Source organism: Pteropus alecto, unplaced genomic scaffold (assembly GCF_000325575.1).
Source record: "Pteropus alecto unplaced genomic scaffold, ASM32557v1 scaffold587, whole genome shotgun sequence".
NCBI lineage: Eukaryota > Metazoa > Chordata > Mammalia > Chiroptera > Pteropodidae > Pteropus > Pteropus alecto.
In genome coordinates, this window is record NW_006439816.1 from 77,859 (window position 1) to 98,007 (window position 20,149).

The following is a 20,149-nucleotide window of genomic DNA, read 5'->3' on the forward strand; positions in this document are numbered from 1 at the left end:
GAATCCTGCTGTTTTGGACATGAAACAACATTCCAACATGACATTGCTAGTTAGTTCGTGAATTTAAGACTATTATCTTAATCTCATCTTCTTTAAAATTTTATTTTACTCTTCAAATGTGTTTTCCCCAGTGTGAAGATATCTTTAAACTTTTTAATTGATGCCAATGAGGAAATTTAATTTATTTTACCTAAATTTCTTTTTCCTGTACTACACTGATGATTTCATTTAAACTTTTAAATAATAATTAACCTACCGAAAGAAAATAGGCCAGAAAAAACAAGGACACAGGGGAAACTTTAGCCTGTGAACCATATTCAAAATCACAGCACCTTGTGTAGGTATAATTAGTGGTGCAGTGATTTCATGAAGGCCGAAAATATTCCTAAGAAGTACTTAATATATTTTTCTTTCATCTTTTCTCTTGCCCTCCTTTCGAAAGGAAAAGTTAAACATTTTGTTGATTCCCTTGTTAACTATTGGTAGCTTAGAGCTTTACTTTCAGTAGAGCTTAGTTTATTGTTTGTCATAGAATGCACAGTGTTCTCAAATGGCTTTCTATAAGTTAAAAAAAATGATAATAAATTTCTTTCTCAGATTTTCATGTCTGTCTTTTAGAAGTTACCAATCTATAACTCCTATCTATCCCCATTATTTTTAAAGCCTCAATGTGCATTCATTGTGATTTGGATTTTCATCATCCAAATACAGCCAATTTCAATTACTTAACGGATTTTTTCGTTTGAATGTTATCCAGGATCTATCTTTTTTTCTGATGAACTGTTTACCCTTGGCATATTTATTAACACCTGCACCACAGGGACTGTAATAGAGAGAAGCAATAGGCCTTTAAAGTGAGATTTTATGCTTGCCTGGCTGTGTTTGCTATTTGTTGGAGCTGTCAGTGTTAGAGGCTAAAGTTTCCCCTGTGTCCTTGTTTTTTCTGGCCTATTTTCTTTGGATTTTCCTAGAGACTTGTTAGATACCATCTTTCAGTTGCATTCCTGTATTATAATGTAGAAGCCTTATTGACATAGTGGTAAGGTTTTGGGGCACCAAGAGTGTTCTATAGTACTGTGATGTGGCCTACGTTTTTTAGTGAGCCTGTGCTCCTGGGCTCTCCATCTACAAGTGCTTCTCGATTTTCTTTTGTTTTATTTTCCCCTTTAGGTTGGACAGGAAGGCTAGGGGATGCTGGAGTTGTGTATTTCCCTTCCTCAAGATTTGTTAGGCTCTGGTAAAAACCTCAGTAGGTTAGGCTCTGGTACAGTAGTTTCTCCTGAGAGTAGGATTTGTTATGAACAGAATGTTCTGGGCATATTTGGAAGTGTTTGCTTTTCCCCTACTGCTGGAAGGATTAGAGGATTTTTCTCCAATTGCAGTGAGAACCTGATAGGGCTCCATGTAATAAAACTCATAAAAGTGTGGGTGTCTCCTGCAAGACTAGGCCCCCTCAGAATTTTTAACTCTGAAACTTGTCCCCATTGAACTTACAACAGTTCATCAGTTAAAGTTCAAGTTCTGCTACCCTATTCCTGGTTCTCACAGTTTCCCTCTCCTGCATTTCTACTCTGGTAAATTGTACTTCTTTGTGTCCATCTGTCTGTCTTTTCAATTTGGGAGGCGATGATGTGTCCTGTGACCTCACTTCTCTGACATATCTAAGGGGAGTTGTTGATTTTCAGGTTCAGAGTTTTTTCCTTGTCGTGTGGGCAGGAGAGACAACTTTTAAGCTCCTTACATGCCTAAATTGACCTCCTTCATTTTTAAGTTAATTTGATGCATCTAAGGTTGTTTGCTGACAGTATTTTTTCTTTGCATTGCTTTCAATTTATTGTTCTACTGTCATCTGCCTTATGTTGTTTCTAATGACAAGTCAGCAATTAATCTTATTGTAAATTCTTTGTAAGTGATGAATCGTTTTTCATCTTTCTGTTTTCAAGATTTCCTATTTTTCCATGGCTTTCTATTTGTATTGTGGCGTCTCTACTATAAATCTCCTTGAGTTTATGCTACTTAGAGTCTCTTGAGCCTCTTGGATGTGTAAATAAATATATTTCATTAAATTGGGGAAATTTTCAGCTATTATTTCATTAAATTTTTCTTCTGTTTTACTTTTGCTCTTGTCTTTTCCCGGTACTCTCAATAGAGGTATATTGGTATAGTTAATGATGTCTAACATTTCTCTGAGGCTGTGTTTAGTTTTCATCATTGTGTTTTCTTTGTGCTCTTGATATTTTGTAATATCTTTTGATCTGTCTTCAAGTTCATTGATTATTCTTCCACTTCAAATGTACTTTTGTGCCTTTATACTGTTTTTTTCCATTATTGTACTCCTCAACTCTAGAATTTCATTTGGTTCTTTTTAATTCTGTCTCCTTGTAGATATTCTCTAGTTAATGAGACATTGGCAGCATAATTTCCTTTAATTCTTTTTTATTTCTGATATAGCATGGCATGTTAAATTCCTTTATTGTGAAAATCTGAATTCCTGTTTTTGTGCATGTGTCCTCCTTGCTGTGCCCATTTAAAGTTACTTCTAATCCATCTTTGCTTCTTTTCCAGGCTTCTATACCTCCATAAGAAGATTCAGCAGTCAACCTTTAATTTTTTGAGTTTATTCTTTTTATTTCAGTGTAGGATCATCTGTCATGCAGAAACTCCATATATTTTTGGTCAGCTGATGACATTCTTTCTTGATTTCTAGTATGTACTGGAATTTTTGAAAATTTTCTATTGTGGTAAAATACACATAACATAAAATTTAGCATTTTAAACATCTTTAAATGTACTATTCAGTTGCATTAATTATATTCACAGTGTTGTGTAACCATTACCACTATCTATTTCCAAATCTTTTCCATTACCCCAACAGAAACGTTTTAGCCATTATAAGTAATAACTCCTTGTTTCCCCTCCTCTCAGGCTCTGGTAACTTCTAATCTACTTTCCGTCTCTACACATTTACCTATCCTAGATACCTCATATAAGTAGAATAATTCCATATATGTCCTGGCATTATTTCACTTAGCTTATTTCTCTTAGCATAATGTCTTCAAAGTTCATCTCTATATCATAGCATGTTTCAGAACTTTATTCCTTTTTATGACTAAATGGCAGTCCATTCTATGTATATACAATATATCGTTTCTCCACTCATCTGTTGATGGACATATGAATTCTTTCCACCTTTAGGCTATTGTAAATAACACTGCATTCACCATTGCCATACAAGCATCTATTCAAGTCCTTGGTTTCAATTCCATTGGGTATATATCTAGGAATAGAATTTCTGAATTATATGATAATTGTCTAGCTTTTTGAGGAGCCACAAAACCATTTTCCATTGGAGCAGTACCATTTTACATTCCCATAAGCAATGTACAAGGATTCCAGTTTCTCCAGATCCTTACCAGCATTCATTATTTTTCATTTTATTAATAATAGCCACCGTAATGGGTGTGAAGTGGTATTTCACTGTGGTTTTGATTTATATTTCCCTAATGACTAGTGATGTTAAACATTTTTACATTTGCTTATTGGCCATTTGTATATCAGGTACTTACTTTGCCCATTTTGTAACTAGATTGTTTATTGTTGAGTTGTGGGAGTCCATATATTCTTGTTATTAATCCTTTATGAGATATATGAATTGCAAATATTTTCTCCGATTCTGTAGATTGTCTTTTCACTCTCTTGATAGTGTCATTTGATGCATACAAGTTGTTAATTTTGATAAAGTCTAATTAAACTATTTTCCCCTTTTTTGCCTCTGCTTTTTGGTATCATATTCAAGAAATTATTGAAAAATCTAATGTCGCGAAGATGGTCTCCTATGTTTTCTTCTAAGACTTTTATGGTTTTTGCTCTTATGTTTAGTTCTTTGACCCATTTTGAGTCAATTTTTGTATATGCTGTAAGCTTAAAATCCAACTTAATTCTTTTGCGGATGGATATCCAGTATCCTTGCAGCATTTATTGAAATGACTGTCCTTTTCCTCCATTGAATGGTTGGCACTCTTGTTGAAAATCAGTTGACCATGTATTTGATAGTTTACTTCTGGGCTCTCTATTCTGTTCCAGTGGTCTATATGTCTGTCTTTATGCCAGTAGCATATTTTTTTGGTTACTGCTGCTTTGTGGTAGGCTTTGAAATCAGGAATGTGAACAAATAAGAAAATTTGTTCATTTTCAAGATTGTTTTAGCTAATAGAGGTCTCTTGAGATTCCATATGAATTTTAAGATTGGTTTTTCTATTTCTACAAAAAATGTCACCAGGATTCTGATAAGGATTACATGGAATCCATAGATCGTTTTGGATAATGTCATTGTTATAACAATATTAAGTCTTCTAATCTATGAAATCAGGATGTCTTCACATTTTGGTCTTTAATTTCTTTCAGCAATATTTTATAGTTTTCTGTGTACCAATCTTTCACCTCCTTGCTTAACTTTATTAAGTATGTTATTCTTTTTGATGCTATTATAAATATAATTGTTTCCTTAATTTCTTTTTTGAATTGTTCGCTGTTCTTTGGAAATACAACTGAATTTCGCATGTTGATTTTGTATCCTGAAACATTGCTGAATTTGTTAGCTCTGACAGACTTTTTGTAGATTCTTTAGGGGTTTCCACACATAAGATAATCTCACCTATAAACAGAAATGACTTTACTTCTTTCTTTCTGATTTGGATGCCCTTTATTTCTTTTCTTGCCTAACTGCTCTGTCTAGCATTTCCAGTAATACATTGAATAGAAGTGGCAAAGGTGACCATCGTCTACTTCCTGTCTTAAAGAAAAAGCTTTCAGCCTTTCACAATTTAGTATGATGTTAGCCGTGGATTTGTTTTTAGCTCAGACGCAGGGAAGATAGGATCTGCTAATATTCACTATTTGTCAAATCTACCCAGAATACATCTGCCCTAGGAAGCTGGGAAGATAGAAACTGCAACTCAGTCGTCAAGCCAAGTATATCAGCTCTCCCATAACACAGATGTGTCAGAAAAGGGAGCCGCACTCTTCACCAGATGTCCTGCCAGTTTTGGCAGAAGTTGAGGGTAGAGAAGTGGATGCAGCCTTGCTGTTAACACCCATTTAATATAGGCCTTCTACAACACAGAGCTGTGGAAAATGGGATCTGCCTATTTTCACCATCTAACAAAACTACCCAGAAGAGCCATTTGACTCCAGGGAGCTGGGAGATAGGGAGACTACCTGCCACTCAGATCCCAAGTTTGCTAAAACAGTTCTTTCACGAGGTAGAGTAGTAGAGATATGGGTATAGTGGCTAGCTCTAATACCAAGGTCTCCCATTGTTCTTACCTATTTTTCATAGATTCTATTGAATAAATGCTTCTCGATCTGTTGTAAGCTCTTTGATAAATCTCAAGACTATTTCACCGACTGTCCTTGCTACTACTGGTCAGCTTACCAGCTGTCTCCAGGTGACAAATTTCTCTAATGTCGTCACATGGCCATTCAGGAAGGGCTCTCACTCTCTTGATGGTATCTTTGACCCAAGTTTTTCATTTCGATTAATTCAAATTTATTGCTTTTAAATGTTTCTGGCTTGCGCTTTGTGCATCATATCTAAGAGGGCTTTGCGTAACTTCGCACAAACATTTATTTACTCCTATGTTTTCTACTTGTTTTAGTTTCACACCTCTTACAATTCAGTCTTCGATCCATTTTGAGTTAATTTTGTGCATGGTTTGAGATAGGGTTTCGAATTATTATTATTATTATTTTGGACATCTAACTGTCCCAGCACCATTTGTTGTAAATGCTATATTACATGAGTGTTGCAATTCCTGAACATGCAATATCTTTCCATTTATTTCCCTGTTCTTTAACTTATTTTAGCAGTGTTTTTAGTTTCTGTTTACAAGTCTTATACTTCTTTTGTTACATTTATTCCTAAATATTTTATTTCTTTTATGAGTGGAATTGGTCTTTACTTTCCTTTTAGATTGTTCTTTCCTAGTGTATAGAAATACAATTGACCTTTATATTACTTTTCCATCCTTGTGTTACTTTTCCATCTAGTGTAACCAGTTTCTACAAACCTGATAGCTTAAAACAACACCCTTTTATTATTTTACAGTCAAATGTAAAGGCACGGGGCACAGCGGGGCACAGCGAGGTACAGCGAGGCACAATGTGGCTCAATAGGGTTTTCTTACTAGGATCTCACAAGGGCAAAATCAAGGTGCTGGCAATGCTGCATTCCTTTCTGTAGATTCTAGAAAAGAATTTGCTTCTAAGCTCATTCAGGTTTTGGCAGAAATTATTTCCTTTTTATAGATTACGTGTGGCCCTTACCATCTTAAAGCCAGCGGTGGTGGTTTGAGTTCTTTTTGTGCTTCAGACCCTTCTGACTATCCCTCTATCAGCCAGAAAAAGTTCTCTGCTTTTAAAGGCTCAGGAAATTACTTTGGGTCCACCAAAATAATCCATGATGATCTCCCTGTTTTAAAACCAAACCATTAATAACTTTAACTGCATTGTGTCCCTTTTGAAACATAAAATAATATATTCACAGGTGTAACTGCAGGGAGTTAGATCACGTGGTCCACATTTCTACCTACACCAATCTTGTTTCCTGCAACCTTGCTCAACTTATCAGTTCTAATAATGTCTTAGTGGATTTCTTAAGGTTTTCTCTATACAAGATCATGATGTCCACAAATGAAAGTGGTTTCACTTTTTCCTTTCCAATCTAGATTCCTTTTATTTCTTGTTTTTGTCTAATTGCCCGGTTATAACTTCTAATACAGTGTTGAATAAAAGCAGTGGGAGGAGATGTCTTTGTCTTGTTCCTAATCTTAGAAGGAAAACATTTAGTCTCCTTCCATTAAGAATCATGGTATCTGTAGATTTAACATGGATGCCCTTTATCAGGTTGAGGAAGTTTCCTTTTATTCCTATTAGGAAATTAGGATTTTTGTCATGAATAGGTATTGGATTTTTGTCCAGTGCTTTTTCTGAATCTTGAGGATCTTTCTAAATCTTAAGATGATCATGCGGTTTCTGTCCTTTTTTCTATTAATATAATGTACTACATCAATTTATGTTGTATTCCTGGGATAAATTCCACTTGGTTATGATATATAATCTTTTTCATATGCTGGTAGATTCAGCCTGCTAGTATTTTGTGTCAATATTCATGGTATTATTTCCTCTTTAACTGTTTGGTGGAATTCATCGTTGAAGCCATCTGGGCCTGGATTCTTCTTTGTGGAAAGATTTATAATTATTAGTTCAGTCTCTATTTGTTGACTATCTGATTTTGTTTAGAGATTCTATCAAGTACAGTGGCCCCACAGTAAGCTCTAGCCACCATTGTCACTGATCTGGCCCGCTGTAAATGAGCTGAAAACAATTGCTATTGGTCGTTAACTTACTTAGTTGAACTTACAGAGAATGGTTTCTTATGTTAGTGCTTTGGAAATCATTTCAGATAAACTCTAATTTGTACATCATTTAATTTTAGGGAGCAGTTTCAAAATTTAACAATTCCTACTAGCCTTTTTTTTTATTAGAAACCTTATAAAACTCTTAAAATAATAATCAAAAATGCCTAGTAATATTTTATTTTAATGTTTTTGAAGGTTTTGCAAACTTTTCTTACTCCAAATGGAGACACTCAGCCTCTGTCCTGTTTACTATAGTTCTGCTTCTCTTGTTTATTTTTTTTCCTCTAAATACAAGTTTTCTGCCTCACGGTTTTTAACATGTTCTATTCAGTGGAAATTCCAATACATGTTGGCTTGCTTTATTGTACTTATAGACATTAATGGACTACTATGTGCCAGGCGTTGTGTTAGGAGCTCTGATAGGAAATTTTATGTGAGGAATCAGATTAGCCTGGCACATTGCATGTACATTGAAAAAGTAACCCTGTGAAAAGGTATATTAAAATGTAGATTAGGTCCATAAATGAACTACTAGCAGTATTAGTAATTTCTATATATTTAATTTTGCAACACATATATTAAAATCCCGTGTGTGTGCATGTGTGTATATATATATATATATATGAGAGAGGAAGATCTTATTATAGAAGTATATTAACCACCCTCTTTTGGCAGTTTCTGTCAGTTACATTGCATTTTTCTTGATTTCTAATAGAAAAACAAGAGGAGAAAATAATGAGATCTTACAAGTAAGCAAAAAACTATAGATACACATAGTTTACAAAGCTCCTCAATTCATCTTATAACAAAGTCTTGATTCTTCCTCTTAGACCAGAAGATCAGTTCAGAAGTTATTAGAATGGGAAAATAACAGATTATATCACAAGGTAAGAAAGTTTAAGCAAATAAGTGCCCTCATTCATGTATTTGTATTATTAAATTGAAAAATGAGAATTTTTCAGGCCCAAAGAATGGATTTGAGAATTAATACTCAATTTTTAATGCATATTCTTTAGGTCTTTAAATTTTTTAATGTATGTTATTTACAAGGTATTTGAAAATGCTGTGTTTTGGATCTTATACTTATTGCTGGGTTATTTTCAGTGATTTATTCAAATGTAATAATTAGTATAAATTGATAGCAAAATTTTTAACAAACTATACTTTTTTAGCTTGCTTTGCACTGGAAGTTGACTAAAAGGAAATGTGAAACTAGCAATATGATGGAATATGTAAGTATGAAGTTGCTTTTTCTTAAACTTTTTGGATTCCATTCTAATTGTTATTGCATTTTACTAGACTTATGATTTGTCAAATTGTCTACCATTTTTCTCCTCAGCCTGAACTTTTTTTTTTAGTCTCATAACTTTTCCATTTTTCTTTTCTTTAAACTTTTATTTGTTTCAAGCATGCAGTACATTGGTTAGACATTTATATACTTTATAAAACGATCCCCCTAATTGCTCCCTCCCTCCCCTGGCCGTCCACCTAGCCAATATATTAATGCTGACTGCATTCCCTGTGCCGTGCTCCCCATCCCTCTGACTAATTTGTACTTCTTTAACCCTTCAGCCCATTCTCCCAGCCTCCAACCCTCCCTCCTCTCTGTCCATCACCAGATTGTCCTCTATATTTGTGGGTCTGTTTTAAATTAGTTTGTCCTTTTTGTTCCTTAGATTCCGCATATAAGTAAAATCATATGGCATTTATCTTTCTCTGTCTGACTTATTTCACTCAGCATAATAACCTCTAGGGTCATCCATGTTGTTGCAAATGATAGGATTTCATTTTTTTTTAATGGCTGAATAATATTCCACTGTACATATGAACCATAACTTCTTTATCCAGTCTTCTGTTGATGGGCATTTAGGTTACTTTCATATCTTGGCTATTATAAATTGTGCTGCCATGAACATAGGGGTGCATAGATCTTTACAAATTATTGTTTTGGTTTTCTTTGACTAAATACCCAGAAGAGCAATTGCTGGGTCAAAAGGTATATCCATTTTTAATTTTTCGAGAAACCTCCAGACTGTTTTTCATAGTGGCTGTACCCATTTGCAATCCCACCAACAGTGTGTGAGGGTTCCCTTTTCTCCGCATCCTCGCCAACACTTGTTGTTTTTTGATTTATTGAAGACAGCCATTCTGACAGGTGTGAGGTGATCTCATTGTGGTTTTAATTTGCATTTCTCTGATGATTAGTGACCTTGAGCATCTTTTCATATGTCTGTTGGCCATCCGTACGTCTTGTTTGGAGAAATGTCTGTTAAGGTCTTCTGCCCTTTTTTAATCCAAATGTTTTGTTATTGGTGGTGGTGGTAAGTTATAAGAGTTCTTTATCTATTTTGGATATTAACCCTTTATCGGATGTAATTCGCAAATATCTTCTATTCAGTAGGTTGTCTTTTTGTTTCGTTCACAGTTTCCTTTGCTGTGCAAAAACTTTAGTTTGATGTAGTCCCATTTGTTTATTTTTTCTTTTGTTTCCCTTACCTGAGTAGATATATCCCCCCAAAAATATTACTAAGAGCAGCTTCAGAGAGTTTACTGCCTGTTTTCTTCTAGGAATTTTATGGTTTCATATCTTACATTTAAGTCTCTCTTGTATATGGTAGAAGAAGGTAGTCCAGTTTCTTTCTTTACCGTGTCTCTGTCCAATTTTCCCAGCACCATTTATCAAAGAGACTATCTTTACCCCATTGTATATTCTTGCCTATTTTGTCATACATTAAGTAAGCATATAAGTGTGGATTTATTTCTGGACTCTCTATTCTGTTTTTATGCCAGTACCATTCAGCCTGAACTTTTGTCAGTTGGGATATAGAGGTGTCCTTCCACCTTCTTTAGATTTGTAGCCAACATAAAATATCTTGAACAAATGATGCAATCAAAAAATGGGAAGAAGACCTGAACAGACTTCTCCCTAGAGGACATACAAATGGCCAACAAATATTTGAAAAGATGCTCAACATCGCTAACTATTAGGGAAATACAAATCAAAACCAGAATGAGATACTATCTCACACCTGTTAGGATAGCTATAATCAACAGGACAAGTAATAACAAATACTGGAGAGGATGCAGAGAAAAAGGAACCCTCATACACTGCTGGTGGGACTGCAAATTGGTACAGCCACTATGGAAAAGAGTTTGGAGGTTCCTCAAAAATTAAAAATAGAACTACATTATGACATAGCAGTTCCACTTCTGGGTATTTATCTGAAGAAATTCAAAACACTAATTCAAAAAGCTATATGCACCCCTATGTTCACTGTAGTGCTATTTACACTAGCCAAGATATAGAGGCAACCTAAGTGCCCATCAATAAATGATTGGATAAAGAAGAGTTGGTTTATATATACAATGGAATAGTATCTAGCCATAAAAAAGAATGCAATCCTTACCATTTGCAGCAACATGAATGGTCCTAGAGAGTATTATGCTAAGTGAAATAAGTCAGAGAAAGATAAATATCATATGATCTCACTTATATGTGGAATCTAAAGAACAAAATGAAACAAACAGACTCAGATACAGAGAATAAACTGATGGTTGCTACAAAGAGGGGGATTGTGGGGCTGGGTGAAAATGGTGAAGAGATTAAGAAGTACAGATTGGCAGTTATAAAATAATCATAGAGATATAAAATAGAGCATAGGGAATATGGTCAGTAATATTGTAATAACTATGTTTGGTGCCAGGTGGGTACTAGATTGAATGGGGGGAATTACTTAGTAGATTCTATAAATGTCTAACCGCTATGCTATAAAGGAAGTGAACTTTGGGTGGCAAACACACAATAGAATATACAGATGTCAAATTATAATGTACACCTGAAAATTATATAATTGTATTAACCAATGTTACCCCAATAAACTTAATTTTTAAAAGTTAAAAAAATATATCTTGAAAGCTAGCAATTCTTTCAATGTTAGAAAAATCTCAGCCAGTTATGTTTAGATGAAAATATAGCACAACCTTAATCTTCTTATAACTTAGGTGCAAACAATTGCATATGGTGATGGACACAGCTGCTGTTAAACAAAATATTTCCAAATTTAATCTTGTCAAAACTTGCATAATACGGGAATTGACTTCTAAATTCTGGATTCATTTTCCTCGTTCTTTTTAGTCAGCTGACATTTAACTTTTGGGGAAGAAACCATAGTTTCTGTTTTTGTTTTTGTTTTTTTCTGAAAGCTATGCAGTCTTAATCCCAAAACATAAATTCACATATAGCCAATGTGATAAATTCAATATCATTAACCTTGAGAAGAATATGAAATTTATCCAAGCTTCAGGTTGCTGACATGTAGTATATAGTTCACAATAAACACTCTATTTTCATCTCATAAATAAGAATTATTCTGTTATCTTTACCCATTTTGAATACTTTTGGAAAAAAATGGTACAAATGACCACAAATCTAAAATCTACTATAGATAAAGGCTTATATGAACTATTATAAATTTATATATTAAATTTATACATTTATAAATATCTTAGGTTATTATTATCATATTTCTAAACCTTTAATTAAAATGTTTTAATCAATCTATTTGGACACTTTATTGCTTTTTTTACAAACAGCTTATAAGAGATAGTAATACTCAACCAATATCAGCAGCTTTAGATGAAAAATACATAGATGTAATATAGATGAAGGTATTTTTTCTAATCTATATAGCAAAATTTTAATCCCTTAAACTTTGCTTAAAAAGGGGACAGAGAAAGTGAGGAAGGACATAATGTAATGGGGTTTACTTTTCTGCTCCTAAACAAATAGTTATTGTAAATCAGGTAATAAAAACTATTAGCTACAGTAAGTTATATTTGCCAATCTAATGAAAACGTGTAGTAAGTACTTTTTATAATTGTTTTTTATATTTCACTTACCTTTTAGTATATGACCAAGATACAGTCCTGTGAAAAATGATTATAGACTTTCTGGGTTATATACGTTATAGCAAATGAAAATTACTTTGTCAATATGTTCTTATTTGTTTTTATTTTGCAGGTAATACTAATAGAATTCCTACCAAAATATCCCATATTCCGACCTGACTGAGGAATTTTATTCAGTCATTTCTGTGTTACCTGTCATTTCCTACCCTTAGTGCCTTGTAGATGATTTTGGAATGAAGATGGTCTCCTTTGCTGTGTTCAACTTATTCTTTATAATGGTAGAGTATTCTGCTCACACTTTTATTTGTGTTGGTTTAAGAAGAAAATTTGCACATTTTTTTTTGTTAGGTGAGGTTTGTGTTTTGCACTCTCAATTTTTAAATAAATACACACACATACATATATATATACACATATGTGTGTGTGTGTGTATATATATAGTTGCCGTTAAAGATAAAACATCAGTGCTGGTGTTTAAAAAACAAAAACTTGTTCTGAGCATGCTGCCTTATAATTTTCATACTCAGTGTTTCTAAATATGCATCATTTTTCTAGGCTTCTTTAATGCTCTGCAATCCCCTATTGGACACACATGAATAAGCTTTTGGTAGCTTTTAGAAATGATTTTACCTTTACCTGCTTTTAAAGGACATGCAATTAATAGCAATGGTTTTGTCCTGCACTTTGCTAAATTATCACTTATGTTAGTGGATAAAATATTTAAACTCCTAAAGACTTGTAAATATTGTCTCTTTGCGTAATGTAAAATGTGATATGCCATGGTTTACAGAATGTAATATTACTCTTGCTGTATTGCCAACAATTCTGCATAGATTTTAATATGAATGAAGTTTGCAAGCATCCTTTTCAATATAGACTGTTAACATGCTGTTTTATGGCAAAGCCGTAATAAGTATGTTAAAAATTTCAGGTGTAGGGCCAGGTTGCCCTTTGTAATGATTTGATTGAAATCGAAATTATCGTCTGAGATATTCTTCAATGCACCTGAAACCCAGAACCTTATTTTTTCCATTTAATTCAGTAATTCCCATTTCGTACCCCACTCTTACCCCCAAAGGAATTCATTTGACATCTGACACATTTCACAACCTCGCTATCTTCGTTTACTTCCCTTCATGTTTCCTTTTCCTCATTCGAAAATACACACAGTTATGACCTGTAAGGAGTGTTTCAAGATTTCAAATGACTTGGTTGGTGTCAAGAAAGCCACTGCTAACAACACCTTTCTGGAGTTGTGATACTCTACTTTGGGAAAGAGGGAAAGCTAATTGAAAATATGTAGTGGCTGAATTATAACCGATTCAATATTCTTAATCTTATTTTTGAAGATCTCTTTTTAAACATTTGGCTGTTATTAATGAGGAAAGACAAGTATTTAAACCAAAGTATTTTAGTTTATAAATTCACGACAAATGTAGCCTTTTCATTTTTCCTTCATAATTCAAATGAGAGCATCACACTGTAATTGTTCTAGAATTTGAATTAGCATAATCAAAGCTTCGTATTGTGTTAATTCAACCACAAATGTATGCCTGTATATAGGCATTATTTGTAATTCCTAGTGCTAAATATAGAAGTATCTGGGACCGAATAATATTTTATTTATCATCTTACTCTTACTGCTTTCAGTAAACTTTTTTAGGCAAACATTCATCCCAGTGGAGAGAACAATCATTTCTTCATCCAAGGTTAAGCCTTTTAAGCCGCTTTTCAATTTTATGCCTAATTTGAAATCCAGTAAAAGAAGAGGGAAAAAAGAGACACTACTTGATATGTGACTATAATATAGTCACTTCCCTCTGTAGAGCAGCGCCATTGTCCTCAGCCACCCAGCCACCCAGCATCTCTTAACTTTTCATATATTGTCTGTCTGTTGTACAATCGAAGGTGTATTTTTATAGACAAGGTGGAAACTGCTGAATATGCATACCAAACTTCTTGTTTCATAGCTAAGGTCACGGAAAATTGTATCTGTGGTTTATGTTCCGGCTAATAACAGGTTGATGCTTCAAACTGTGATAGTTTAATACCAAAACTTGTTTGTAGAATAGTACAAAATTTCTGATTATCACTGACAGAATAATTATTTTTAAGTGTCTACCCATAAAATCTCATTTTTAATAAACTTAGAATTTAGCCATGCGGTGGTCATAGTAACCTTTTTTTTTACCATGTATAAATCACACTTGGCTTTGCTCAAAGAACAGCAGAAAGTGGTGAATCGTTTCCATGATATAAATATTGAGATAGGAACAGAGTGCATCTGGACACAGAGTAGAATTCAAGCTACAGAGTATTTGTTATAAAAACCATTTGCCAGCATGTGTAAACTTAATTTTAAAACTTACTCTAATTGCTCTTAAATTTATTATTTTATTGATCATTAGGCTGGTTGACTCATTTTATTTTCTTGAAATACTCAGAAAATACTGTTTGTTTTTTTCTTTCTTGTATGACTGGTTTTTTTTTCTAACTATTTTCTTTCAGACTGGGCTGGTTAGCATTTGGGTATTTGGGAGTGCTTTGGGAGGGACTGTTATCTTTTCTATGAAATTGGCAACAGTCGAAGCTAAAATGACAGAGCACACTGTGGTCGTTAATTTCTCCCCCATTGACTTTTTTCTCTTTAATCCTCAAGATAGAATATACTTGGATATTTTTCATGAAGTTAGTAAAATATTTTTGTGGAAGTTGTTTTTGGGTTGAAGAAAGTAATTTTGAAATTCTTTGTTGCACAATATTCCTTTATGAAAACTGCTGTGGTTCTTTCCAGAGAAAATAACATTTATTTTCCAAAGTATATAAATCTCACAAAGCTTTGAGGTTACAAGTTAAAACTGGTCTTTCTCTAACTTCCCCTTATACATCTCCACCCCTGTTACCCCTTGAAACACCCAAATTGTATAAAATGAAATCAGCTCAGACCTTTTTCAGCTACTCTTTGTTCCCTTCTACCCCTTTTGTTAATTTAGGAAAGAGACCCTTATAGTCAAATGTTAAAAGATGATGGAGAAGTGCCTTGTCTTTTTTGAACAAAGATAACATTTAATGTTTAAGGAAGCAGAATGGATGAATTGGTAGGCATTAGACTTAAAACCATCTTTTTCAACTAAGTATAAGAATATTTCACTAACACATTATATTTCTTTTATTTATTTAAAGTCATCTTCCTTATTTTTCCCCAATCACGTGATATATTAGTGACAAAATATCGCAAGACTACTAGTCACTTAAATAACTAGTATAATCTGAATGCTAGTAAACATGTAATTTAACATGGTTCTGGTACAACAATGGTCTTTGACCCACCAAAATCCACTTAAGTATTTAATGGACATACTATTCGTATTATTATGACCTATAAACACTAATGTCTGATCAGTTCATCAAACTGTATTATTATTTAGTACTATACCATTTTAATGAAATTTCCTTTTTTTTAATAATCGAGCGGAGTTCCATAACATTTGTAAGCCTTTGAACAAATAGTATTTTTTCAAATGTATGAGAACTTTAAAAAACCATTAGCATTTTGATTTTGTTTACAAGTAAACTGATACTTAACAAAAATCAAACCTCACTACTTGAACAGTATTTCATTAGAATTGGCTTTGACCCAGGAGGATATGGAAATTATATACATCTGTTTATATTGGAGCAGTTTTACATAGTGGAAAAAGTTGGTAATTTGATTTTATGAGACTCAAATTCATCGAAATAGGTCCTGTTATGCCTATAAAATTCTGCTTTAAAAATAATCCATTTTGCAACAATTGTCAAGTTGTTCAGGTTCCTTTAAATGGTGAACTATAAGGAAATTTCCCACAGAAAATGAATAGGGTTTATTAAAATTACTTGTACATGTAGTGTGTTGAACTAAAAATAAGGATGGAGACTGATGATGATGAATAGATGATGAGATAGATAGATAGATGGATGGATGATAATCCTTATCTTGCCCCAAATTTCTCTTTCCTGATTCTGAGCCAGCCTCTTCGTTTTGATCATGGCAACCTGAGAAAATGTTCTATGAGAAAGTGATGTAACATGGGCTCTGAGCAATTCACTTAAATTACATGTCAGTCTTTATCTGTAAAATCATAAATTGAACCTAGAGCTGTACAGAAAATTAGAGATTACTTAACATTCTGTGATTCCAGGAATCCTTAGGAAATTTTTACTCTACAAAATCTCAGAATGATTTTTCTAGGATCGAATACCCTTGGTGGAAACACTCGCAGTGCCTTGAACACAGGAAAAGTTTAAGTTACCAGCTGGCTCCTAGTTGATGTGTATTCATTATCACAGAGACTCAAAGACCTGATACCTGCTAGACCTCGGCCTTATGTAGTACATGAGAATGAATGTAGTTTCCCTAGGAACTGAGGACTGAGGTCTGTACACTTTGCCTATGTGGAATCTGACTATGCAGTTCGTATCCAGACAAGAATGATAGCTGTGACAACAATGGAGACGCGGGCGGACTCACTTTGACATTGATGCAAAAAGAGTTTCATATCCTATCCAATATCTGTTTCAGTGACTTATTAAGTTCCATATCCTCAAAAAAACCTGATGGAACAAATTGATAATATTAGATGGAAAGGAAAGTGCTATGGAATTCAAACCCAAGTCATTTCTGGTTGGTTCAATTCTTAGCTCTGTTCCTTAATTCCTCTGTACCTCATGTTCTCATTATGCAAGTGAGGACAGTAATCTGGACCTACCTCACAGGGGAATTGAGGATCTTTTCATATATTAACATGCCTTTTGAAGTTGACTGAAAGATACACTGGATATCATAATTTTGTAATTTCTAAATTCCTTTAAATCTATGTTTTGTTATGTTTTCTTTCTCTGTCAAACCTTACAGAATGGGTGTTGCGGTTAATTTACTATTTGGTAGTAAATTTTGTTATCTATCTCCTATGTGTTAACATGGGTAATTGTGTTATGTTGATATTTCATTTAGGGAGAAAAAAGCAGGTGGATATAAACCAGCAGTGAGGGCATCCTTGAACCTTTCTCAGTATTTCAAAAAGTATACTAAAAATGATGCATTTACCTGTAATATTTCTGCCGCACAGGCCAACTGTGACATTGAATTTCCGCACATTTTGCTTAAAATTTTTTTCAGTTCTAACACTGGTTATCACATATTGATCAGAAGTTGTAAATGGAAGTTATGCTTTTGACTGATTTAAAAAATGAGAAAGCCTTTTATTACATGCAATTTAGTAAACAAAATACTTGAAAACATGGGGAAAGAACATAAAGCGATCCTTCTGGTAAAGTGTTAGGAGCCACTTTTATAAAGGAACTAAGATTATTTGACCCTCTCCACAGGTTGTCTACCCAGTCCCTAAATAATGAAATGCTAGATTATGTGTGTTCATGTGTTTTGCTAGATTGAACTATATAAATTCAGGTTGGGATTTGCTTTCAGTTATTTTTTTCTGTTTCAGAACTATATAACTGAGCTAGTTTATTTGAGTGTGTATATGTAAAACATACATACACACATAGGATTGCAAATGTGGAAAGTATTATGTTCTAGCATTGGAGTAAATATGAGTTTCTGAGTCTCAAAGTAGTTCTTTGTATAAACTCAACGTGATGAGTCAAGGCAATAATTTCTCAAATGTTCCTTTTATTCTTGTTTATTTTGTTTCCATTTATCTTGGCTTCATTTTCTTAATTTTCCATTTTTCTAGTAGGCAAATAGTATAAAATTGTTTTAATGCCTAGACTTTGAAAATAGTTACAAATGTTTGAAATTATATAACCTACAAGCTAGTTCACCATCCTTGGACTAACCACATATAAATATGAGTCTCAGCTGCAAAAACAGAAAATCCTGGTAGCCAAGAAGCAGGCATTGTGATCAAAATATCTGTGTGAAAAACCTACAATTTCTACTTTTCGGCAAAGGATTCCTGTTGGGACAGGTTTACCAGAAAAGAATAAAGGTGGCTATGTCCATTCAAACCAAGAACGTTCATGCATCTTGTATTGTTACATAGCCTATGGAATGAATTCATGTTTCTCCCTTGAGTTCTGGAGCGCCCCCCTGGAAGAACTCAGCCTACATAACAGCTGTGCCAAAATGGAGACCTGCCTCTGAAATGTTCACTGCTGCTTCTGTCGTTGTTGACTTGTCAGATGTAAAATTTTATTACCTCAGGATGCAAAATTACAATAAAGTGCAAATCTGTGTTAATCAATTGAATTGCTGTTCTTAGGTGGATCTTCCTTTCCTCCTTCCCTGTTTTCATCATCATAAGGTAATTACTTAAGTCTTTTTAAGTAAAAGTCTATATTTTGCATATTGATCCTTCCCACATTTGCTAGTGTAATGTCTGGCCCTGTAAATAATTCATGCTATATATTGGCTTGGACGGGGGCCTTCGTTGTGCCCAACGTTTGGAATTTGGCTAAGTAGGAATTTGTTTCTAAATGATTTTGCATTCACCTTGTATGTCTACCTGTGAACTCTAAAAATAAAGTACAAGTAGAATTCCATCTTACATAAGCATAATTTTTAGTGCAAGAAGTATTGAAGATACTTGGCAAAAATTTCGTTGTTGGTGGTTACATCCCCATGATTATTTTGTAACTGCCGATTTGTACAAATGACCTGTGTCATTTATTGACATCTGATGATAATAGGCAGTTGATATCATGATCCCTGAGCTAGATGATATCTAAAACCTCCTTTGATTCTGACATTGTGGGTTTCAATGAGATGCTTTTATAACATCAGTGTATTTCAAATTGTTATGCCTTTGAAGTTCTGTGTATGACGATGGATGGATATTGTTTATGGAACTGGTTAGGCCTTCGAATAGAATAGTGGCATCAAAAACTCCACCTAGTGAAACATAGCCACAAGCTGAGAGGAGCAACACATTATTTTGGAATTAATCTTTACCGCATAACTTTTCAACAAAGTTTTGATCACTCACCGAAAATAGCACCTGCCTTCTTATCTTCCAAGGGTAATATTGCCCAAAATGATACAACCATGATAAGAACTCTCGGTAGGAATCTGTAAAACCTGTCCTGTTTTGTCATTTAGATAGGACTACTGATTGTTTTCTTTTCTCACACTATGTTGAACCAAAATTGTATTAATCTAAAAGAAAATTTAAAAAGGCTTATTTCAAAACTAGGTTACACGCAATATGTTTAGATAGTGAAACCGGAACTAAGTTTTTGCTTTAATAGGACCTATATTTGGGTCTAATGGATGGACTTTCATATGGCCATTAAGATAATTTTTTCTTTGTTATTAAAAAAACACTTGCTTCCATTAGAAAATATAAGAAATACAAGTATAGAGAATATAAAAATCTCCATAATCCCACCACCTGCTACTATTTTAATATCTTTAATTTTATAATATTTTTATGTGTGTGTAGTTCATTTTTTAAAAAAAGTTTTAATTACATTGTATATTTCATATTTTCCCATATCGGTATGTAATTTTGAAACTAAATTATGATTATATAGTTGTACAATGTTTGAATATGCCAGAATTTAGTCATTTCCCATTGTTTGGTATTGCAGTCTGTTTTCAGTGTTACAAATAACGACTTCATGAGCATCTTTATACATAAATCTTTACCTGAATCTGATCATTTCCTTCAGATAGATTCCTGTAAATTGATTATTGGTGAAAGGGTATGAAGCGTTTATAGCTCTTAATATATATTGCAAAATCGTTTAGGAGAGGCATGGTAGATATGACACCCAGAAACTGAGTATTTCTGTCTTCATCTGGATAAATGGGGAGAATTAAC

At 33.6% G+C, this 20,149-nt stretch overlaps 1 protein-coding gene across 1 annotated transcript in view; it reads left to right on the forward strand.

Moving 5' to 3' along the window:
- The window catches only part of CHIC1 (cysteine rich hydrophobic domain 1), a 34,452-nt gene extending 15,876 nt beyond the window's left edge, over positions 1–18,576 (forward strand). Inside the window, exons 4-6 of the mRNA XM_006917037.3 lie at positions 8,249–8,305; positions 8,591–8,650; positions 12,439–18,576. Coding sequence (XP_006917099.1) covers positions 8,249–8,305; positions 8,591–8,650; positions 12,439–12,489 — 168 coding nt within the window. The 3' untranslated portion in view covers positions 12,490–18,576. The remainder of the gene's footprint in view (positions 1–8,248; positions 8,306–8,590; positions 8,651–12,438) is intronic.
- Positions 18,577–20,149: the final 1,573 nt, after the last annotated feature.